Source organism: Fusarium proliferatum (genome assembly GCF_900067095.1).
Source record: "Fusarium proliferatum ET1 genome assembly, contig: FPRO_scaffold006, whole genome shotgun sequence".
Classification (NCBI taxonomy): domain Eukaryota; kingdom Fungi; phylum Ascomycota; class Sordariomycetes; order Hypocreales; family Nectriaceae; genus Fusarium; species Fusarium proliferatum.
Window position 1 is genome coordinate 300,328 of NW_022194795.1, and position 23,864 is coordinate 324,191.

General features: G+C 49.9%; 6 protein-coding genes across 6 annotated transcripts; 4 read left to right on the forward strand and 2 right to left on the reverse strand.

Annotated features, from left to right (window-relative positions):
• Nucleotides 1-364: 364 nt before the first annotated feature.
• On the reverse strand, nucleotides 365-4,255 carry FPRO_09172 (uncharacterized protein; the record flags this gene model as incomplete). The annotated part of the gene is made up of 9 exons (XM_031232536.1): nucleotides 365-2,062; nucleotides 2,132-2,199; nucleotides 2,246-2,486; nucleotides 2,539-2,726; nucleotides 2,776-2,866; nucleotides 2,928-3,060; nucleotides 3,113-3,409; nucleotides 3,466-3,499; nucleotides 4,123-4,255. 9 exons carry the CDS (start codon nucleotides 4,253-4,255, stop codon nucleotides 365-367), a joined length of 2,883 nt encoding a protein of 960 aa, XP_031082463.1.
• An 8,836-nt stretch (nucleotides 4,256-13,091) lies between these two features.
• On the forward strand, nucleotides 13,092-14,668 carry FPRO_09173 (uncharacterized protein; the record flags this gene model as incomplete). The annotated part of the gene is made up of 3 exons (XM_031232537.1): nucleotides 13,092-13,231; nucleotides 13,282-13,344; nucleotides 13,402-14,668. 3 exons carry the CDS (start codon nucleotides 13,092-13,094, stop codon nucleotides 14,666-14,668), a joined length of 1,470 nt encoding a protein of 489 aa, XP_031082464.1.
• Nucleotides 14,669-15,504: 836 nt separating this feature from the next.
• Nucleotides 15,505-16,594, forward strand: FPRO_09174 (uncharacterized protein; the record flags this gene model as incomplete). The annotated part of the gene is made up of 4 exons (XM_031232538.1): nucleotides 15,505-15,924; nucleotides 16,000-16,055; nucleotides 16,122-16,269; nucleotides 16,349-16,594. 4 exons carry the CDS (start codon nucleotides 15,505-15,507, stop codon nucleotides 16,592-16,594), a joined length of 870 nt encoding a protein of 289 aa, XP_031082465.1.
• Nucleotides 16,595-17,351: 757 nt separating this feature from the next.
• On the reverse strand, nucleotides 17,352-18,115 carry FPRO_09175 (putative translation initiation factor SUI1; the record flags this gene model as incomplete). The annotated part of the gene is made up of 4 exons (XM_031232540.1): nucleotides 17,352-17,500; nucleotides 17,550-17,642; nucleotides 17,796-17,870; nucleotides 18,088-18,115. 4 exons carry the CDS (start codon nucleotides 18,113-18,115, stop codon nucleotides 17,352-17,354), a joined length of 345 nt encoding a protein of 114 aa, XP_031082466.1.
• A 2,256-nt stretch (nucleotides 18,116-20,371) lies between these two features.
• FPRO_09176 (putative tRNA (uracil-O(2)-)-methyltransferase) lies at nucleotides 20,372-21,907 on the forward strand (the record flags this gene model as incomplete). The annotated part of the gene is made up of 1 exon (XM_031232541.1): nucleotides 20,372-21,907. One exon carries the CDS (start codon nucleotides 20,372-20,374, stop codon nucleotides 21,905-21,907), a length of 1,536 nt encoding a protein of 511 aa, XP_031082467.1.
• A 1,390-nt stretch (nucleotides 21,908-23,297) lies between these two features.
• On the forward strand, nucleotides 23,298-23,859 carry FPRO_09177 (uncharacterized protein; the record flags this gene model as incomplete). Its single annotated transcript, XM_031232542.1, has 2 exons — nucleotides 23,298-23,474; nucleotides 23,527-23,859. 2 exons carry the CDS (start codon nucleotides 23,298-23,300, stop codon nucleotides 23,857-23,859), a joined length of 510 nt encoding a protein of 169 aa, XP_031082468.1.
• Nucleotides 23,860-23,864: the final 5 nt, after the last annotated feature.

Sequence of the window (23,864 nt, forward strand, 5' to 3'; positions counted from 1 at the left end):
CTGTGGCTCAGGGAAAGGCATGCCTAGCATGCTGGTGCGGTGATGTGTCTGGCGGGGAATTAAAAAACATGTGGCTGGTTGCGAATATAACTTTTCGAGAACCAAAAAAAAGTCATTAAAGACCAATCAGGTCCAGCTTTAGAAATGGCGACTGAGCCTAGGCTCCTAGGCTCGCATGGATATATAGCTGTGTATAGCACTTGCAAGCTGAGAAATCGAAAGAAAAGATCAGAAAAGTCGAATAAAGGCGCCAAAAAAAAAGTCGAGCTGGAGGATCAGGTTTGGTGGTCAGAGAGAAGGTAAACACCAAGAGGCCATATACTATGTACCTGGATATAGAGGTTGTGGCAGGGCGTCTGGATATCTAAGAGTTATAGCGACGGTAGCGCTCTGCTTCCTGCCGCTGGCGGCTCTGGTGGTAGGACTCTCTTGGTCCCCGGGGAGTGAAGTTAGAGTGGGGCGTACCGCTGTAATTCCCCTGGTAATGCATCTGCTGAGGATGCGCGTATGAAGCATGGCGGCGACCTTGGTACTGAGGTCGACCATGGCTTTGGTATGGGTGGTTGCGAGCATCTTGAGACACAGTCATGGGCTCGTGATACTCGCGTTGGTGGTGTCCCTGGAATGGCACCTGAGGTTGCCCTTGGTACATGGGGGCGGGTTGTGGAGGAGGAGGATACTGCACCTGGGATGGCCTTGGGCCTGCATACCCATGGTGAGATGGGCCTGGGTATATCTGCATAGGCTCATTGAACTGCAGATGAGGATGCTGAGGTATGTTCATATAGCTAAAGCCACCAGGAGCAGCGACGGGAGGCATAGCTGGGGGCAGCATCGGCATGTAACCCATAGGCGGCATGGGTGGAGGGTATTGAGGGACCATATTTGCATATGGCATGGCGGGCTGGTACGTTTGCTGCTGAGCAGCAACGATAGGCTGGTCATCGGAGACTTGCGGAGAGGCGACGACGACCTGTCCTTCGGGGACTCGCTCAGTGGCATCACTCTTCCGAGACTTGCCACTCTTGTCACGAGGCTGCTCGGTTTCGCGAGTTAGAGATCTGCCGCGCATAGTCTCCTCCGATGTAAAGGTGCTCTTGAATTTGGACTGGTATAATAGGTTGCGCTTTAAGTTCTCCTCAGATAGGTGGCGACGTCGAATCAGGCCACTCTTAGCCTTCTTCTTCTGCATGCCCTGCTCGTCCGGCGAGCTTCCACTCTCGCGCCAAGTGCTGTCGTCGCTCTCCGATAGGTCAAGAGGAGGTGGATAGGTAGAGGTGATAAACATCGAAACAGCACGGCGGTGTCCCTTGCCGTTGGCCTTGTCTTCAGCAGCAACCTCACACCGTATCGCTGCAAGTTCTGCAGCAGGTGAAAAGGCCGTAACCCGAGAGTGTCCATCTGCAGCGAGACGATCCTTGAAAGCCCGAAGGTTCGGCGGGCTGAACTCTGCAGGAGGAGCAGGTATCTGAAGGGGAATAGGAGATGACCCAGCATGAGATGGCAAGGTGCTTGGAGAGGGAGCGAAACGAACTGTGTTACCAGACTCGACAGGGTACTTTTCAGGAGACTGAACTGGAGTGACCTCATCTAAGCTGGTAGCTGGGACTGTTAAGGTCGGGACGGGTAAAGGTCTGGGTTGCATGTTCTCCGGCTTCAGTAAGTCCTCCACGCGATGGTTCTCAAGGAACTCCTGCTCCTCTTGAGACAAGTCTGTGCTCGAAACCATGTGGCGGTGGTTCATCGGAGTAGCGGCCTCGGAGACGACGCGAGAGTCAAAGCGACGATGAGGACGCTTAACAGGACGGAGAGGGGATGGATACAAGCGAGCATCATCCACACTACCAGGCATGCGGGAAGAACCAGAGCCGGGAACACGGGATGGGCCAGGTTTGGGAAAGCGAGAACCAGAGTCGGGAAAACGGAAACCAGGGTTGGGGTAGTGAGGGCCAGAGTCGGGCAGCCGAGTGCCGATGGCTTGAGGAACAGCGACAGCTTCGGGGGCGGGCTTGGTTCTCTTTCGTTCGACCCGAAGGATACAGCCTTCAACTTCTTTGCCATTCTTAGGACAGGTGTTAGCAGACATTCGGTACGCACTCGGATCCCGACGGAATACAAAGGAAGAACTTACAAATTCTTCCATGGCTCTGTCAGGGACATCAAACTCGTCGTACTCGACGAATGCCCAAGGGTGAGGGACTGGAACAGTTAGTTGAGACCAATTTCATGGGTGGGAGTCACTTACGACCACCGTCCTGGTCAGGGGAAGTTCGTAGCTCAACAGAACGAATATGGCCGCAGATGCCAGCCAGTCGGTAGACCATGGCCTCGTCAGCATAATGAGGTAGTCCGCCGAAGAACACTGAGCGACAGTCCTTTTCGTACATCTCCATGAAGGTTTGATCGTCCGCTGGGCGGTCAGAACGCTTCTGAACCATCTTGGGATCGAAAGCCATAATGACGAATGGCGTGTTGGGGCCGACGTCCTTAAACTATATTAGCTCTACAATTAATTGAGTTGTCTTGCATAGAACTTACCTGGATGACGTTACGTTTGGGGTCAAATCTGGAGTATAGTATACGAAGACTGGGAGGAACGGCGAGCTTGGTCTGAGCATCATGGTCGAGAATCTCGACCTTCTTAACTGGTCCATAGCGGGAAAAAATAGAATGAGCTTCGTTGGAGTGAACGGGGCGAGTGTCTTTGCGCCAGATAATGTAGGAGACTATTAGAAGTTAGCATCTAGACATAAAGGTTTTGCCGGGAGGACATACGGTTTCCGCCGCACTTCTCAACTCGGATAGCACGGCCATGGATGATATCTCCACGAGCCTCGCGCACCGCAACATCGGCGTGCTTGATTTGCTAATAAGAAGTTAGTTCACCGTGTGTCAAATAGAACTGATGCCTATCATGGTCAACTCACAGTGTACTGAACAAAGGCCATAGGCATGTGTCTGATGCGGTCACGCTTGACCTTGACGAAGACTGTACCAAACTTGGCAAAGTGCTTGGTAAGAGAAACCCTCAGGGTGAGATCATCGATGTGTTGAGGGAGGCTGGACCCAAGGTCAGTACATGCATTACACGGCGAAGAAACAAGTTGCTCACTTGGCCACAAATAGACAAGCATCTCCAGGATAAAGAGACTGAGCGTCGAGCTCTCGATGGATGTTGGCAACGGCTCCCATTTTAGCCGGGAGAGTGGCAATGGGTCGAACGGCCTCGCTCGCAGGCATGAAGTTGCCAGTGAGCGCTGGATGTGCCTGGTTCGTCGCGACCTGAGCGGTGGGCTCCACGTTCGTAGGGTAGTCAACGTTGTCTTGGCCAGCTTGATGAGGGTTGTTGTAGGGGTAAGAGCTGTATTCAGGCTGGGCAACATCGTCCTTCTGGACCAAAGATGGCATGCTATGGACTTCTGTCAGCAAAGTTCAAGTTGAACTCGTCCTCAAACCAGTAACTACCTCTTGGAGCCGGTGAGCGGTCGGGAAGGAGAGGCTGAAATGTGTTAGTACGTCTGCTTGTTCCAGGAATGGTGGAAATAATGAAAAGTGAAGCTTGTTCAGGAAAGCCCCTGAGCGGCTTGCTCGCCAGAAAACACGAAAAGGGGCTATCCCCAGAAGTTACCACGACACCACGAGAGTAGCCGCTAACACTCCTAGAAGGCGCGATGATCTTTTCTCTTCAAAGCAACGAGAAGGAGACAAAAGAATTTCAAAGATTTGGCGCGGAAACGAGTGCCTTCACCAGAAATAATACCACAAAGACACCGACTTCGCGTCGAAGGACAAGCAAGACAGAGACGGTGGGGAAGGGTAGAAACGGTAGTCTTTCCTCTTGAATGTGATGCAAAAGAGATGAGAGCAGTTCCAGGAAATGGGCCATGTGATACAAGCTTCTCTTGGGGGATTGACGCCAGCGGTAAAACAAAGAAGCCCGGCTTCGCGCTGGAGAACGAACTGAAGGAAGAGAAAATAGAAGACATAAAAGATAGACTATACAGAGAAGACAAAACTCAAGAAGCCAGTGTGCTTTCGGTAGAAATCAAACGATCTTGCGCTGGGCTCGCGGCCAAAGCAGAACAGGGAGAAGAGTCAAATGTGCTAGAAGGAGAGACTTACATCTGGGAGAGCCATCGCTCTCCGACTCCTCCTCGTCGCCCGAGTAGTGTATGTTCAGGGCAGAGAAGGCGTTTCGAAGCGTGCGGTTTGTAGACGCAACCGCATGCGGTGTTCGATACTCGAGTGTCGACATGATGACGGCACCAAGGGCGAAGTGGGTTCTGTTGAGTGACAACACGACACTGTTAGCTTCAAATTGGAAGAGGGTGTTAAAAGGAAGAAGGAAGAAGTGTGAGGAGCGGAGAAGGAAGAGATGGTTTTGATGTCTTGATAAGGGGGGGTGAGTGGGAACAGTGATTCATGGACCTCGTTCGCAAGTTGAGGTCTGGCAAGTAGCAAGAGATCACTTGAGTGAGATGGTAGTGTTAGAAGGAATAAGAAAGAAGTATGGGGAGAGTAGAAGGAGGTGCTGGTTTTGATGTCTTGCACGGGCGACAGTGAATCATGACTCTTGCCAGTGAAGTGAGGCTTGACAAGTAGCAACACGATAATGCGAGCTTCAATTTGATGGAGGGATAATTGTAAAGAAGAAGGAAAGTGTGTAGGAAGTGGTGATGGAGGTGATGGCTATGTTGTTTTGATGAGGGAGGGGTAGCAGTTCATTTACCTCGTCGGCGAAGGGAGGTCCGATAAGTGACAACAGTATGATGGGAACTTGTTCAAGTTGATACAAGGATACTGTAAGGAAGAACGTAGATGTTTCAGGAGAAGTATAGTTTTTGTAAGGAAGAAACATGGGTGTTGCAAGGGGGAAATGGATGTTGTAAGGAGGAAGAAAAACTTGTAGGAAGAGGGAAACGGGGGGGGGGGGGGGGGTTTGATAAGGGGGCAGCAATTCACTAACCTTTTCGGCGCGTTTTTTTTTTCGTTCTTGCTTGACTTTGAGAGATGGGATCGATAGTATCACTATATATATCAAAGTCAGTATTGATTATGATTTGAAGTCCGTTTTGTTTTGTGTGTTGTGTTGAGATGAGATGAGGTGAAGCTCGTGATCTTCTCGCGAAAGACACAGGGGACCAAAGGAGCGGCAGCAAGTGAAGGTGCAACAAGAGGTGCCAGAACGCGATAAGACGACTATTGTGATGAGGCAAGTTTCAAGTCGGTAGTTATCGTGATCTGAAGTCTGTTGATTGTGTGGTGTTGAGTTGAGAAGGTGAAGGTTGTGATCCCTCGTGAGAAGATGCAGAGGTTGAAGAGAGCGCCCACAAGTTAAGGGGCGCCAACGAGAGAAAGAACGCAAGAAGCCGATAGAGATGAGTAGATAGACTTCCGCTCAGTATTTATGACGAGCTGAAGCCTGTTGATTGTTGTGTGCTGAGTTGAGAAGGGGAAGTTCATGATCTCTTCGCGAGAAGACACAGAGAGCCACCCAAACGGCAACAAATCAAGGGACAACAACCAGCGCCTGAGCTCAAGCTTGCGATGAAGACGATATGGTAGCTTTTAGCTCACTTTTATTGTGATCTTGAGTCCGTTGCGTGTTGTGTGGTGGGATGAGAAGGGGAAGCTTGTGATCTTCTCGCGAGAAGACACTCAGGGCCACGCGAACGGTGACGAGTGAAGGGGTAGCAACAAGCGCCTGAAATCAAGCTTACAACTAAGGTGACTAGGTAGCTATTGTATCTGCGTTATCGTGAAATGAAGCCTGTTGTGTGTTGTGTGGTGGGTTGAGAAGGAGAAGGAGAAGATCGTGAGCTTCTCGCGAGAGAACAAAGGAGACCACGCGAACGGCAACAACGAGCGCCGTACCGTAAGTTGACGATAGCGATGATGAGGTAGCCTTCAGCTCGCTGTTATTGTGATTTGAAGTCTGTTATGTGTTGTGTGGTGGGTTGAGAAGGGGAAGCTCGTGATCTTCTCGTGAGAAAACACAGGGAGCCACGCGAACGGCGGCAAGTCAAGGGGCAACCACAAGTGCCAGAACACGAGGAGACGATGAAGATGATGAGAAAGAGCTTCTCAAGAAGAGGGAACTTGATATGGATTGTGATATGCTGGCGTTGAGGAAAGAAAGGGACTTACCGTGTTTGTTGTTCGCGATGCTGGAGGAGAAGAGGGGGAGAAGTTGTGAGCTTGGGAAGCGAGTGGAGATACAGTAGAGAGCAAGGCCGCGGTGAGTACACCGGCGGTAGCGGTCACGACACGGTGAAACTTGAGATCCAGGGGTAGGGCAAGTTCAGTTGTACAGCCTGTATTTCGACAGCTACGACAGATCGCTCTAGACGCACGAATGATGAAGATAAGGTGATGCAAACCATCGGAGAGTGATCTCTGGTGCCACGAATACCTGTTTAAGCTTCATTGATGTGATTTAATGTGTTTGTGAAGCAGTTATGGCGGTGCAGCGACATGGCATAGTGCCGGATACCGACGCCGGCGGGAGCGGAGACTTCTTGCATAGGGGCCAGCATCAACTGTAACACGAGAACTATATCCCCAAAATGATGTCTACGGGGCAGTAAACCACTGAGGTTTCTGTAGTCTGCATGTCATAGGCCTATTGGAATTCACAAGCACTGCAATGCCATAAGTATATCCATATGCCCACTCCGCTGGAACAGTACCTGGGAAGAAACTGTGTTTCTAGCTAGCTTGCAATCTTATTGTCTTCTGTAATGCATATTGATGAAGGACAAAGCTGCCGGTAAACTACTAAATGTCGAAGAAAAGTAGTAAGACAAACAATAACAGGGTGCAAACAGCAAACACTCTTTAACAGTTCTTTGACCTACTGACATTTTGCTTCCGGGTTCCCGTCGAACCTTTGTGACGCTACTTTTCTTGCCTATGTTAAATAATCTTACTGATTTCGTAAGATATCAAACTTGGACCCATACCAGCCATTTTCAGGTCGACAGCGCCGAGTGGTAACTCCACCACATTGCACCAACCCTGCATTTTCTACCGTTCCCGTCAAGCATCTCTATCATGCTATATAATATTGAGGCTTCTGTACGACTTCATGCTGAGGATTACTCAAGTTGGTGGTGGACGACACCCCCCACCGGGCATGACGTTACACGACATCACCATGGTAAGGATCACTCTACAGTCTTCTCACGTACCTAGAAACACTTTCACATTGCCTCTTTGGCTTCTTATAGGTATGTTACTTGCTGTCACTCTTCGAAAGAAACACCAAGAGCTGACGTCGACATCATGCTCCTGAGGCGCTACCGACCGCTGACCGAGAAGAAGCATCAACAGCTTGCACCTCCGAGCCAAGTTCAACACATCAGTCTTCCTTGACCAGCTACAGACTCGAGATTCAGCGGACACTTAGCAAGACTAGACTACAATCAAGCGCTCGTCACTCCCTAGGGGTTGGGCGGCAATCCGATCGAGAGGCGACGAAGACCACCCTCACAAGTCATCTGTACCCATCACCAGCGCTTCCTTGATCTACAGCAAGCTTTACTTCACTTGCGAACAAAGGTAGGTGTCTCAGAGTTAACGTGAAGTTCATTGAGTTTGTTTGGTGTCAACACAAGTGCAGAGAGTGGCCATTGAGCTCTAGGTTGTGGTTGCTCTCAGTGAGGCGGTAATCGAGGCTTCGGTCCCTTCTCCGTATATTTGAGGATATCCCACATCTTTTGACTGTAATGATCAGTATACTAACGATGGCTCCTGTCAGGGCAAACTCCAATGGCCCCCTGGCCATACAGGACGCTTCAGTACAAAGCGACAACGACAGGCATCCCACAGCGCTCCCGGATCCCCCGTCAACCCAGAAGCGCTGGAAACGGCGCTTGAATTGTTTAGAGCCGCGGGCAGCAAAATCTCATGAGCATGACAGTCATCACACAGGGGCTCAGTTACTTTGAGATGAGGATGTAAGTCGGAAACCCCGAACTAGATCACCGCAGATACCTCTTACACAGAACGCCGGAAACAGTCACTGACAGTTACTCTTATGCTAGGTAGCCAACTGGAAAATCTAGATGCAACCGAGTCCCCTAAACTTGAGCTGAGAAGAAAAGCTCGTAAGCAGAAGTCACCCCTGATCCCTACCGACTTCGCCGTGCAGGCCGCTAGTACACCTTTCACCTCCCCTTCTGTCCCGTCAATGCCCCTTCACTCGCTCTTGAGCGCTTGAGAAGTGCCAAGTAACTAGATCACCGTCTTTATATCTTAGAGGCCTGTGTTGGCACGGTCTAGTCAGGTCGAACAACTTGCAGCTTGACGGTTCGGATCCCGCAAAGACAGATATCAAGGCTGGGTCTTTTACGATGGAGAGAGCCAAAATTTCTTCTGCACTTAGAACTCACGGAGTTAGTCGTTGTTCGCAGCGCGCTCAGCGGCGGCTGTGACTAAGACAAGGTGAAACCATGAGTTCTGACTGCACTCTCAGGGATTTAGGAGCTTCTCTATCCCCTTTCTAGATGAAACGCTGAAAGCAATAGGCACTCCGTGTCTCTTCGGAGGACCCCCAGACTTACCGAAAGAACCTCTGGGGCTTAGGAAGTAAGCCTGAAGAGCGAATCATGTCTTTGTGTAACTGACAAGAACTTTAGGCTTCCACGCAACAAGACACAATGAAACTGGCGAGGACGGTGCAATAATACACAGGTTCGCATTCTGCTTCAGATCTCTAGCAATGGCCTCGATCCACTCTTCAGCTTGATTCTCTCCTTTCAAGGTTGCGGAAAGATTTCCCTTAAGCACTTCAGATTACAATTCACTTGTCATGAGACAGTACTAACTATGCTCTCAGGGGCTGGCATACTCTGGCCGTTCGTTTTCTGACAAACGAGTCCCATAACCAGTACCGTTCCCCCTTCGTCTACGAGTAACCCCGACACCGTTTATGCCGAGTCCCCAAAGAATCTTTCAGTTGGCCCTAGTGAGCTTCGTATAGCAAGGCTCTCGGAAGGCATTCAGGACCTTTCCGTCCTTGAGAAAGTTGATGCCCATGAAAAGCGCTTAGAAAAGCTGTGTGTGGAAGAATCTCACATATCCATAAGCTACGCTTCACCCTCAGGGGCTAACTCGTCTCGGTACTTGCTATCAGAGTCACTCAGTCAAAGGTTTCGACATACCCTGCTTAGCTATGGTTCCTTGTTTTTCTTTCCAATTTATTAAGAGCTAGTATGGTTCTTAGGGGCTCCGCCGTAAACCCCAGCTTACACACTCAGGCCTCCTTTCGCGTTGCCATTACATGATGTTTTTAGAGTCTACCAGGGTTTCCGCCCTGAGAGGCTTCAAATGCTAAACACTGTTATCAACTTGTTTAAAGGAGCTAACGGTGGTTGTGCAGTTGAATTGTCTGAGCTGCTGACAGACTCTGGGAGTGCGCAACGAAGAACCAGAACTCGAAGCCGATCCAGAAGCCATATCCGATCGAATGGCTTAAGCAGTTCTTTACCATCATTGTGTTATTCACAAGAGTCACTTGGACATCGAGACTGAGCTACGAATCTTGCAAAGGAATATAGGCGAAATGCCGGTAAGGCCTAACGCCTGCAGTACTGGTTAGTCATTGCCATCCTACAAGACTCCCAACAATACTATGATCGAGCCAAGTGCACGTGAAGCTTGACGGAATGCCTCGGTGTCAAGTGGCAATATGTTGAGAGTTATAACAGGAGAAGCTTACTGATGACAAGGTGCGTTGTCTACCCCTGAGTTGGTGGCGTTTCCTAACACTTATCTTATCCAGTTTCAAAGCCTCAACGAACTCAAGCTCCGAACTCATCCTTTGGCCAACTCCAACTCATATGAATCTAGTATGGCTCTTCAAGACCCATGTTACAGTTCCCAAAGCCCACTCGTCTCCTTTAAGGCACTGGGGAAGGAGTCAAACATGATTCTTCCTCGGTATGAAGTTCACAGGATGCCCCTGTCGACATATTGGAATACAGAGTCTATAGAGTATGGCTCATTTAGGAGCAAGCGAGAATCATTTACTTTAGCCTCCGGCTGCCGCTAATCTCACAGACGACATGGTGCCTCTATCGTTTCCCAGAGCTTGAGTGTAAGATAAAGTCACACATTAAGTGACCGGCATCTGATTGAGGTATCCTTCATTTCTTTGCTCAGAGGCTGTGACAGTAACAATTCATACAAAAGCTCATCATTTAATCAAGGGACAGGTTTACCAAACGTTGACAACAGAATTGTCATTAACGAACCACAATCTTGGAAGAAAAGAAGCTGCTAAACTGTGTGCATGTCCAAGTCGCAGAGCGGTTCGACGGATATTATCTTTAGCCTCGCCCGCCGAAACAGGTCAGGAGACTCTGAAGATGGGTGAGCCAAGGACTTTTGGCTTCCTTCAAGTTCACTGCTTTTAATTCTCATAAACTTTAGAAATATTCAGCCGTGCTGACTTTGAATGTACAGATGTTATTTCCCTTCTTCCGAGACCGCCACCGATACAAAGCCCGCGCATTCTACCTCCAGCTCTCTACAAGACTCAACTAGAGTAGCCCTTCAAAGAATCCATGCGGCAGTCATGTCGAAGATCCAGCCCCCGAGAATCGAATATCCATGGTGTCTTATACTTTGGCCCCAACGACTTGCCCTGGCAGCTCACCATCTTCCCCAACCGCCCTACAAGAACACAGCAGAGTAGGCCAATTCCAGTCGAAACTGCCAGTCGGACTCATGAGATACCCATCGGGCTCTGTGCATTGCAATTCGGTCTTGGGCGCCCTGGTTGGCGCTGTTGTTGCTTCAAGAACTGGACGCGCTCGATAAGAGATACAACCCACGCGGTCTTCGAACTCTCCTCCAAGTCGCGGTGGTCAATCTTCATCTTAAGAACTCATAGTTGTGTTGCCGCCTATGTCAAGACTCCAGCGATGTTCTTGTTCTGCACGCTGTGATATTTCGCTGGCGCTGCAGGTTCAAGCGCATGGATGGTGCCAGAGACGATTCAGCTGCACTTCATGACGCAAATACGGGGACTCCAGAGGATCCAGTATCAGCATAGAAAAAATGTTTAGATCATAAGTAAGAAAGATACGAGGTGTCGTCACTCTGCCGCCTCGTTCTAGGTGTAAGTGAGAAAGTTCATAGCACCACTAATAGACATCAATGAAACCAGCGCCGCTACGATCCATTGATTCCCTTTTGAATAACATCCCCCCATTTACATTATAAGATTCAGCTAATGAAAATCAGGTAAGTTTACTTATAATTACTTGGTTTGCAGCTTGATTCTCCAGGGTAAGCATCAGATCTTGACATGAGGCAATCATCAAACGGAGGGATATATATTCCACATGCACCTAACCGACAGTGTGTGAAGAAAGCAGACTGCTTTGATGCATTGCCTTTCTACTGTTATACGGTAGCTCAGAGACCTGCATCGGACAAACCGTTGACGTAATGCTCGCCCTCATCAGTAATATGTTCAGAATGCAAAAAGACTAAAACCCTTTGACCAGGGGTCAAAAAGAAAATGACCAGTCAGAGAGACTACAAGGTCCCCATAACCATCACAGGGTGGCCTGTCTATATATTTCTGGTCGAATCTCAAGACTTCTTTAGCATCCGAGCATGCATTGGATTCAAGTTGGAGTGACAAAGGGGGATAAAGACATATGATTGTTGTCATAAGTGATGAAGACAACTGATCAAGAGGCCTCCCAAATCTGCATGAAGTTGACCCAAATCTTGTCACTTTTAGAATAGAGACCCTGAGCTTCTTGTTCATTGCTCCCTGCGGAGTCAGAGGCATTCTTCCGTGTAAGTCCGGGTCCGGCACGAACTCGGTGATTAACTACCTGAGGATATCGCGCTTGGTAATGGCTATAAAACAGCGAGTGTCGATTCATCATCAGTTTCCACTTTATAGAATTTGATGACAAAAGAGAGGCCAATGCCACCAGATACGAAGCAAGGGAGATGCGATGGACTAGATAGACCTAGACACTTGGAAGAGGTCACAAGAACAGAAATAATGCATGTAAGGAACTCGCCGTCACTTCCAACTTTTTAGCTGTCCTGTCCCTTGTGGCGATGGCAATGCACGAGGTCATGAATGAGCTGCGTGCTCTTTATGGTGCGTGGGCCAAGGACCAGGGTAACAGTGATGATAGCATCGATATCGGTGATGTGATATTAGACTAGACGATTGAGCCGAGGCATGGGAAAGGGCCTCTTGAGATGGTTTGAAGCTAAGAGATTGACAGCTGCCTAGAAGTTTCTGGCGCTTAACCCGCGGCAATGGTAAAGATGAGACTGAGACCAAGGGGAGACTTCAGACGTGAACTTTGCTGAATGGAAACAGTGACACAATCAAATGGATAGAAGCCTTCGATTGCAGGGAGGGGGGGCCTGAATCTGATGGAGGGGGTGCCCCAGCGTGCCCGCTGTGGGGAAGATCCAATGGAAGAAGCCGCCCTGCCCTGGAGCCCAGAATCCAGATGCCAGAGCAGTCAGTCGGCATCCAATCAAAGTTGCCCGACGCTAATCGCGGATACTTACCCGGGCTTGTCTTTCCAATTCTTTAGGTCTGTTGCTGCAGGGCGCGGATCATGGGAGTGCTTGCCCGGACTTCAGATACAGGGGCGCTTGGTCCTTGGGCCGCGCTTTCCATTCATTAATTCACATTCTGCGACAGCCAAGCAGGTTCGTGCGTACGACCTTACATGCAACTTCCCTACTCGGGCTGGAAATGAAAGGGAAGGCAAGAGGGAAAAATCAAATTAGGTACCTACCCTACCTTGAGGCTTCTCGGCCATTAGGGAGGCTCAGCCTCATTCGCGATCCGTCCCGTATCTGTCTTGCTTCTTCTTCTTCTCCCCTTGTTTGTCTCACTCAAAATTCATCTGTGACGCATTCACTTGTGTCATCCTTCATTCTTCATCCATCACTGGCCCTTCAATTTCCTTTCACAAGAGCACACTCGTACATCGTTACTCTGCGGCAACATTCAGTTCAACCTGTCACATAGATAGGTGCTTTGTCAATTCCGGCGGGACAAACAAAAGAGAAATCGGCGAAATCACAGTAACCCAATGGACAAGCCTCAAAGCCCACCAGTCACACTTGCACCAGATCCAGACGTCAAATCCAGGGACCAGCCAATGGATCACATCTTCAAGGCCGTAACGTGGTCTGAGGAAGAAGATGAACGGCAGCAGAACGAAAGATGCTCGTAAGTTCTTGCTCTGACTCCTTCTTGAACTTGTCTGACATCAAGCTCAGATCCCTCGAGGCGCAGGGGCAAGACAAGGTCACCCGTTGGATGAGAGACGGACTACAGTACGGGTAACCCCATCTTTCTTGCGTCTCTGCTCGTCTTGGACATTCTCTGATGATCCCCAGGGTTCTCTATTGCGATCTTCTGCCAGACATCTCCAGCGTAGTACGCCCAGTCGACAAGTCCGGCAGTTACCTGGACATGCTGCCATGGTGGAACCCGGATTATGAGTCTAGTACAACTCTAACAACTACCGAGAGGGCCACCCCGATTCCTCAGGTCAAGACCCCGTTGTCTCCTGATGAGCAACATACCGACGACATCAAACGCGAGAGGGCATTCCATGACCTTCTGACCAAGGCTGGGGGACGTCCCTGGTATTCCAGTGAGCTCATCGACCAAGTCGCCCAGAACCCAGAACACCACGCCGAGCTTCTTGAGTACTGGAAACAGGACACTACCGGATTGGGGAAGCAAGAATGGATGGTGTTTGAACGCCAGCTGGAAAGGTGGAACCAGTTTTGCCGTTATCAGCTGAGAGTGAGACGAAACCGGGATACATTTGACGAATACCTGGCGCGATGTATCAAGTGCCTGTCTAAGCAGTCTCTCACCACGCCACTTCATATGAAACCAGATCCAGCAGACCAGGATCCATTATCACAATGGCTTGAGTACCTATGCTTTGAGGTGTCAGAGCGCAAAAAATACTCGTGGTACAAGCGCTACAACCAGCAGTATGAAAGCGCCTGGCAGACACTCGTGGACTCCAAGCTGTTGGGATTGCATGAAGACCGAGATCAGATTGAAGCAGCAGGATATACACCAGCATCAGATGGTGAAAGGATCAAACTCAGACAAGCCGTGGAGGTGGCCAGCTCAAACGTCTTATTAGCGGAACGGGATCTGTTGAACCCAAGTGTAAGGGGGCCAGTAGCACAACGGAAACTCTTCGAGACTCAAGCCAAGCTTGACTCTGCAATCGAAGCTTTTGATCATTTCCAGCGTCGGGGAGATGCAATCAAGGTGTTTCTCCAGACTACCTCTGCCTATCGTGAGGCAAGGCGTGGAGCTCTGCGGCACCAAATCCTTTTACGGTGGATGCAGCAACAGGTCCCGTTGATAGAGAAGGATCTTGGTTTACCGCCTTCGACAGGACATTTGATTGTGGATGCCGAGGTGCTTTTGGAGACGGATAGCGACGAGAGCGACGACCAGAAACTGAGTATTGACTCTTCTCGCATCGAGTTGTTGGACACACTTACCGGGCTGCAACGGAACGAAAGCAAAAAGCGTCTCGCGAGTATTTCGGCAGAAGCTAGTCAGACCAACAGCAATGTTCTCCCAAAGCGCTCCAAACATGTGGGCAATGATGAAAACGAAGCGAGATAACAGTAGGAGATGATGGGTCACATTTATGTTTTTATGGGAATATTTTTTGCTTGCTAACGGTGTTGCCTATCTAGGGGAGGAAAGGAAACACGGGATCTTGACCCTAAAGATTTAGGTAATTGAGCCTAATGTAGGGGACTCTTTACTACCTAGGTTTATTTTATCATCCTCTTTTCGGGTCTTGAGTTTTCTTGCTCCCCGAGGCCTATCTATCATGGCTTTGAGGACTATCTAAGTTAGGAATCACTTGGATGTACGTGGCACGGTGGATCTGTAAGACCAGGAAAACGGAGTCTGGTCAAGCTTATACGGATAAGAAGAAGAAGCTACATCAACCTTGAGGGATATGTGAAGTTCATTGGCGGTTTATCCAGATAATCTTAAATATTTTCATGTATGCATGCTCCCGGCTTTCTCATCTTATAGGAACAGCTTATGAATTCGATGGCCGTGGATGAAATTTAATACTCTCGATATCCATGCAGGCATGCTTTTGTCATGGTCAACCCTAACCCATGGGATGTGATCCAGCTTGTACGGTTCCACTAGCCACGTCGGAAAGGGTCCTGTGTTCCCACTTGCAATGGTTGGCGCATTTTAACCCCCACGACCCCTGTCGGTTCAATCTGAATTGTGCAGGCATTGGACTCTGGAGGTGGCAGCTTGTCCTCCTCCTTTGACGCCATCACCAACAGCTGCCTTACCAAGGCTGCCCCCCCTTGCGTCGACCTGATTTCTCTCCCCCTCCTTATTTCCCTTGGGTTAGGCTTCCGTGATTTTGGTTCCCACACAATTGATCTCGAATTGCTTCAGATGGCCTGAACGATCGATGTGAGATGGCCAATCCTCCCCCCGTTCGTCGGGGCTCTTCCACAGGCCATCTACCTTTACCTCCACAACCGCTTGCGCCCGTGACCTCGACGTCTAGCAAACCTCCTCCGCCGCCACCGCACACGGCCAAGACAGCTCCTCCCGAGATCGATAGCCCCGTGCATCCGTCTCTTCTCCAACCCCGTGTCGCCGTCGTCCTCAATGTTCCCAAGCCATGGCACCCGTGGCTTTTTGCCCTGCGGCTCTTCTCTATTCTACCGGCGTTGTGGTGGGGATTGCCTTCTGCGCTTCAACTACTGTTACGTGTCCTGCCAGGACCGGAGATTGTAGTTGTTGTGCCTTCAACGACAGGAGGATCTGTGGCTATGAGTGTCGAGGCAGATGCGCGGTACGCCCTGACTGAGACTGGGCTTGCAACTATATGGGTGCGTTGGGAGATTATTCCTCGTGGGGACCCAAGGCCAAAAAGTGCTGTACTGATATGATATGCTGGACGTTAGTGTTTTGCTTCGGGATATCTATCATTCTTCTTCACGGACTGTCTGATGTCCAGATGGTAGGTTATTCCGTCGTCTCTGTTGTGACATCCTCGCTGTGCAACACCATATTAACTAGTTCACAGGCTCATCAATTATACCCCACAAGCGACCATGGTTCGCCTGCTCACAACCAACTTTTGTAACGCATATCTCACTGCGTTTGTGCTCTCTTTCACGGGTGGTTTCCAAGATCCTCGTCTCCTCCTCCCAGGCTGGGTTGGCATAGCCACTGTATGTCTTCCCCGCACACGCGACACACGGCACTCACCGCAACCAAGGTTTGCTACTCCAGCTAACAACTACGCCGCAGACTCTTACCATGATGTATCATGTCACTCACCAAAAGATCAACATTCGCAAGGAGACGTCCACCTCTATCAACGTCTTCTCCATAGCTTGTTCCATCACTATGGTGACTCTGCTGGTACACCTTCATCAGTCCACACCCGACTACCCCCAGATGCCAATCGTAGCTTCTGGTCGGCGCGCCTTTGATGAGGCTTCGCGCATTATCACTCAGATCAGGGGAAGTATCGAGCAGCATGAAGATCTGTAGAGCTTCTCGGCTGTCTTTCCGGCGAACGAAATGCCTCTCTATTTGTGCCTGCACAAAGAAGCAGGCGAACCGATGTTGTTTTCCTTTACAAATGATTTTCAGCGACTTTTTGGTTTCTCTTCGAACTCTGATATCCCCGCCCACGCTAGGGCTGAACATGTCTGATTATTCTGCTGAGCTGTAAAACTCATGTATACAATTGCCGGTGAATCCCAAGCAGTGTGCAGTTTTGGAGCCTGGATTTTGGTTAGCACTACCCCAGCTGCTGTGCCTTACAAGTGGGACCTGACGTCAAACTACCACCACAACTAGCATTGAAACAATTTCACATCAATTTTTAGCAAAAAGATTCGGAATCGACTTTGTATTTGCCTGAGACTACTGCGGGGCTTGCCCATGTAGACATATCTGACTAACGAGCGACTGACAAGCCATGTTGGAGTAACAAATGCTTTGCCCGTAGCCTCGTCCTTGGTGCACGTGAGCAAGATGGATGCCGAAAAGCTATCATCCACCTGCTGCAGAACGCGCAGCATAAGAATAAATACTCTTCCAAAAAAAGCCACCAGGAGTAAAACTCGCCCTGAGTGGATGCCCGTCGTCCTAGAGTAATCGGAGCCGAGCCTCGGTGTGTCTGTTGCGAGAGCAAGAGTACACGTCCGGAAAAGGCAGAAGCCGGAGAGGCCATGCGTCCCTGTCCCTCTACGTCAAGACGCCCGGGAACGGCGACTGACAGGACGACGGGGCATGCAGAGCTTTAGAAACCGTGGACCTTAATGGTCTTGGCATCTAGCTCGAGGCCTTCCTTCTTGTCGATGAGAAATTCCTGAACATCTTTGCGCTGATCACCCTGGAGCTGGATCACCTCTCCCATCTCGGAGTCGTTGACGATAGTGCCATTGCAGGCTGGGTCGCATTAGCTTCGTAATCAGTGGCGGCGGAGTGTGGAGCTTACCAAACTTCTTCTTGATGACCTTAAGAATCTTCTTCTGGTCAAATTTCTTGGGGAGACCCTGAACAGTGGTCAAAGTCTTACGTCCATTACGCTCTGGGTCCATGTTAGCCTTGTACGCGAAAACGATGCCACCTAGAGGCAGGTGTAGCACGGATTCAGTCACACAGAAATCTCACGTGAGGTTCCGGTGTGATGTGATCCTTGATGCGCCCTTGACTAGTGTGGCTGGAGTAGAAGGTGACTTACGCTGAATGCGTATATGGATATAATTCTGCGTCTGCTTGGTTTCTCCGGTGTCCTCGTCGGCTTCGGCGAAGGGGTCTAGTGTCGCGAGGGTCAGCTATGGTGTTCCTCAGAATCGATTTGTTGTGATGGGATACGGAGATGAGTGGAGATTCAACATGTGGCTTGTCGGGACCAAATGCAGGTACGAAAGTACGAGACGACAGGCCGATATCCGAAAGTCGAGACGACCCGCGCAGATGAATACCAAACTCGGAAGGGGAAGACTTCTTGAGGGTAGCAAAGAGAGACTCACCGTAGGTCTTGAGATTTTCGATGGACATAAACTCGGAGGTACTGGGGTTACCTTGGGAAATGGGTTTTGTAAAGGGGAAGAGGATGTTTTCAGCGACCGCTGGCAATATAGCGCCTCGCTGTGTAGATATCGAGTAGTGCGTGTAAGCGATGAGGATGTCTAGCGACGAGGTTTGCGAGGCTGCAAAGTCTTTGGAGTTTGCGGGTATTTGTGTTGGTGACGTTGTTAGGGAGAAGAAAGAGTCGGGAGAGTTTGGTAGAAGCGGGAGGGGCAAAGATGAGTAAGTGGGCTTTGGGCTTTGGTGGGAGGCAGGAGGCAGCACGGGGCGTGCTAGGTAATTGGGCTGTGTGTTAGCCTAAATTATCAGGCAGAAAGCCTTGCGAGATGAATTCGGTGAGCATCCACTGTCATCTATAATGGGGCTCTGAATCAGAGCCCGTCGCTAGGCGAAAACACTACCTAGGTAAGTAGAAGTTGAAAATCATTGAAGGCACGTACATAGCCCAGTCCGCCAAATAAAATAACTTCTCCAATTTACGCAACTTAGGGAGATTTTTGTTTCTAGAGGAGTACCTATTTTCAGAAGTCAAGTCATTCTGTAGAAGTTGAAAAGCGATGAGATGTTTTGATCATTGGTGCAAAAGCATTCGTTCTCCTTGCAAGGTCTTGGAAGGCTCACTCGAGCAGTGATATTGGCCAAGATCGACGGAGTAGCCTACCGCACATTTCAACCAATACACGGCAGCCCAGCCCAGCCCAGCCACCGTTGGTCCTCACTTTATTTCGGGAAGCCCGTTGAAAGCGGAAGATGCCTTGCTCCTGAACCCTGCAAGACTCCTTACAATCGCTTTCAATCAAGTCGAGACCTGTCATTGAGTCAAGGCTCAACAGGTACCTTATGGTGTCCGCGTTTCGGCACATATTTCCAGCAAGGTAGCATTTGTCGGACATTTTGTTGGCTGCTGGATGCACTGCGCCTTCGTACACACTGTGATATGACATCTGTGATCCATCATCCTGTGCAGTCTCTGTTCAACTGAAAAGTACGGTGTTGTGTTGTATTGCGTTGTATTGCGTTGCGTTGAGGCCAATGGTGGTTTAACCAAGTTGTTGGCTGTCACTATTGCTGCAAGTCACACGGCCTTCGCTTGTGACGCGCAGGACCTCATCCTGACATCCGAAAAGCTACCTAGATGCCTAGGTAGTGTTGCAATACCTTGGGTTGGATTAATGTGATGAGTGACTCTTGTCAATGCAACATGTGATTGGAGGGATGCAACTCAGATAAGAGTCAGCCTTTCAAAGCCAGACACCGCCACTTACCCTGAACTTCCTGATTTGTTCAGTCATTTCCTCAGTGACTTCTGCGCAAACACAGCCATAGGTTCCGTTTGTGATGCAAACAGAGCGCAATAGTGCAGAGAAATGGACCAGATCAAGCAGGATTCTGGGTTTCCAAGCCGGAAAGGATCCATCGGAAAGGCACCTGCCAAAATCAGGCCAGGGGTGGTGAATGTTACAGATCTTAGGTATTATTAGCAGCGATGTTAGCGCGGAAGGCTCATTCCGGGCCGTTCTATTATAGACAACCTAAAAGTATGCGGGAGTGAGGGAACAGCGAAACAGTAAGGTAGCTGCCAACTCGAGGGACTTTCGTAAACCAAGGTAACCACCAAGGCAGCCTCCCTACATCAGATCACCATAATGTGCTGTACAGACTGACATGGAATGCATTGACCCTTCCACCTTGTTTCATTTCTATTACCCTTGACCGTGGCATTGCTTCTCCCACGCAAGTTTGGGTTGAGCCCTAGTATCCCGCTTCCGCAGACGGCAATCGGTGCCACTTTTACCTCGTTTCTCCCAAGACCGAAAGCACCTATTTCTGACCATACAGTAGACCATTTCGTCATTACCAGTGGGTGTTTCGCCCAGCTCTTGGACCCTAGATCGAACCGTCTCACCTCGCTTCACGGAACCGAGAGTACTAGTCAGGGCTTCAGCTGTCTAGATCCTGGGGCACAGCTAGCCCTATTCGGAGGAAGTCTTCAATATTGCTCGCATCATTCGTGACCTCCACGACCACCCGTCACTATCACAGGGGCTGTCAACCCCGGACCAGATCCGATTAAGTACGCCCTGACGGCGGTGATCACCGTAGGGTCGAGGTAACGCTCCGAACGCACCTTATGGCTGTTGGCACCAGACAGTGTCTGACCACTTTTCAGCAGCCTGCATCTTCGGACCTGTCGGCCACCCTTCCGTTTCTGGATTTTGTCTGAGCATGGAGTTTCAAAAGAAGGCACCCTTTGAGCCCGAGGAGTTTCCTCCGGGATCACCGCCCGTAATCCGCGAACGTTGCGGCGAAGTTACCTGGTTACCTATGTGCCGCCACACATGCACGTTTGAGACTCAGCATTTCAACGAGATTATGCTCAACCTTGTCGAGAACCCAAACCTCAACTCCAAGTGGTTGTTTCGTGCAGATGTTCTCTTCGATGATGACTGTCAGAACCCTGCACCTGAAGCTGGCAGTGCCATCCAAAGCCACCCTCGGGCTCTCGACTTCCAAGGATTCAGCCGGCAAAGAACTATTGTGCGCCGATTGATACCCCGAAACACACTTCGCGATGCTCCATTGGACCAGACCTGCTCCTTCCATCACACAAATATTCATGAGGATAAAGAAGCTGACGGTGAAGCCACCCTGTCAAGATCACTGGTCGTGTATATACCACATGCCTCCTCTGCTGCAGACCTACCCTTCTATCACCCAAAGGTCAAGGGTATCAGCCAGCTTCATGAATGGGATGTAGCCACCAACACAGGCACCATCTCCGTTCACTTTGCACTTTTTGAACCTGAGGCACGCGAGGAAGAGGTCGACCAAGTCAAATTGGGGAGGATAGCTTACCATCTTCTCCAGACCATCCACAAACATGGTCACAGCACCGCTCGAGGCTACGTCAAAAGAGTTCATCACGATGTCATCGTACCCCGAGAGAGATTTCAGGATAGGTACTCTGAACTAAAAAACAAATACGCCAGAACTCTCGTCAAGTCCTGGCTTGAGACTACAGATCCCACAAAACATGTGTTTGAAGATCTAGGTATCGCAGCATTTCTGATTGAGCTGTGGAAGGAGATGTACCACAAGAGGGACTTCCCAGGGTTTGTGGACATCGGCTGCGGAAATGGGTTACTGGTTCATATCCTCAGGATGGAAGGATATATTGGCTGGGGTTTCGATGCCCGCGAGCGTAAGTCGTGGTCTCAGTACAACTCGCCATTTACGGGATCACCCTCTGGGTACTCCCTCCAGAGGTTGCTCTTACTTCCCAGTGTCATTCCCAGGAAGGCAGCGAGCGATGACACTAGAGTAGTCGACTCTGAGGACATTCATGATGGCCTTTTTCCTCCTGGCACATTTATAATATCTAACCACGCCGACGAGCTGACACCTTGGACTCCAATCCTTGCCGCCATATCTCAATGCCCATTCATCATGATACCATGTTGCAGTCACAATCTCACAGGAGACAGATGGCGGGCACCTCCGCCTCGCGACAAGACCAAATCAAAGAGTATGTTTGCATCTCTAGTCGACTGGGTTACGCAGATAGCGGAAGATTGCGGGTGGAACGTTGAGACGGAGATGTTAAGGATACCAAGTACTCGAAATACAGGCTTGGTCGGCCGAGAAAACACAAGGAAGGTTGAAGAGGTCGATATACGCGGGATACTGCAGAAGTACGGAGGAGTACAAGGGTATTACGACAATGTTGTTAAGCTACTCAAATCATCCCCCAGAGGACACTGAGCACACCAACTTGAACACACACTTGTTCACGCCACCTCAGTCAAAGTTGCTCGTGGTTTGTCAAACAGGAAATGAACTAGATATGCAAACGCATCTCCATGCCGTACATACTGCGATTGGGGCTAGAAGGGCGCAGCAGATGATTGTCTAGCCGATCGACTTAGTAGTTCCCACCTTCGGAATATTCGTTCTCGATATGTCGGTACTCCAGACTGTCCGTGTCCACGGCCTTCAATAGCTGCACGACCCTGTGTATATCGGGGATTGGCGATACGGAAGCTGGTTGTCCAATGCTTCCCACACAGTATCACTCTCGTCATATAGCCGAGGCAAATTGTCCGCATTGGTCCAAGAATGTGACAGTTTCGTTTGCTCATGCATGAGTACTGCAGCCGCTTCTTGATGTGGAATCCACGCAAGCCATGTTATGGAAGTACTACACACACAAGCCTTGGACAAATGTGCTGGACAAATAAAATTGAGCTATCATTTTGCGATCGCCATCCGGTTCCATGAACTTCATCCTCGCTTAGGCGCTCGGCTCTGCTGCCGTGCGGGATGTTTCGATGAGAGTTTGCGAGGGTCGTTAGTGTTTCGATCTTGCTGCCGTATAGCATGGATTGATTAGTGCGATCCAGAGAACGGAACAGCTTCTAACGAAGGATCGATTTTATCTATCTTGAGCCTGAACGTATCCCCCTCTTTTTCATCTCGAATTTGGACGCGGCGCCAGCTCGACCCATTTTCAACGGTTGGCTGCAGCTCCCTTCCCGTTGATCAGCGGTCATGCATCATGAACCGGGATGTTATAGCAAACATCATAACACCCTGGTCGCGTTGTTGGGCGAATGACAGCAAACGGATTTTCCTTGCACTAACGTTGACGTTAGAAATGTCCTCCTGCAGGTAGCCGTTCGCCAAGCGACACTCCCTTATTTCCACCGAAGTTTTGAGACACCTTGGGTGACGGCACAAGGGTCCGGGCTGCCGGAGCGTGGAATGAGCGAATGATGAACTAATGCAATGCAATGCAATGCTTATCGAGGGACCTCTTCAGGCCGGATGCACTGTATAAGGGTGGTATACAGGCCGGGCTCACCCTAGGAAGCTTTGCCGCTCTGCTGCTGCTTATGCATCGCAATACCCATGTGGAAGCCAACAGCAGTGCAACTCAACCTTCACGTATTGGATCGCCTCCGCTTACGGCTCTAAACATATGAGTATAAAGCCGCCGGGTTTCTCCACCGTTATTCCCATCCACGTCTCAGTGATCTTATCACGGAATTTCAATAGTTAAACAAGTGTGCTCTTGCTTGCCTCTTGAATACCGAACGTTACATCCTCCTCGACTATAAGCCCAATACAGCCCAAACCCCTGAACCTAGAAGCCATGGCGCAGGTGCCTTACATCGAAGTCTACCGGTTCAACGACCACATCAAGTCTCTCCAGGAAAAGGCCATCGTAGAAGTGCTCACTTCTACACCTGGAGAGAAGCAATCAAGACTGGGCACGTATGGCTTGGCAAAGCCGTGCGCAGACTTGAGTGATGAAGTGATTCGGGGCCTCGTAAGTCTCAGTATAAACCAACAACCAAGTATCTTCTGACCAGATGTAATAGAGTGGACCACTTGTGAGATGGGCTACCAGCCGTGATGCTGTCATCCAAGATCTCCAGAGACCTATTTTCCGATCCGAAGCCTTCCGACTACAGAAAGGCAGTGCCTTGTGGCCGGGATATCATTCCACTGCGCTGCTCGTGCCCTTGAGCAACCGGAACGCACTGATCGAACTGATTCCACGCGGAAGTAATGAAGCCATCACGCACAACTGGGATCCACGAACGGTCATTCACTTGAACGAAATGGGGCTCCAGTTTCAAGGAAATGGGAGTGTTCGGTTCATCTACATCTTGTTCCAGACAGCACCCTGCCCCAAACGCCAGTTTTGGTAAACTTT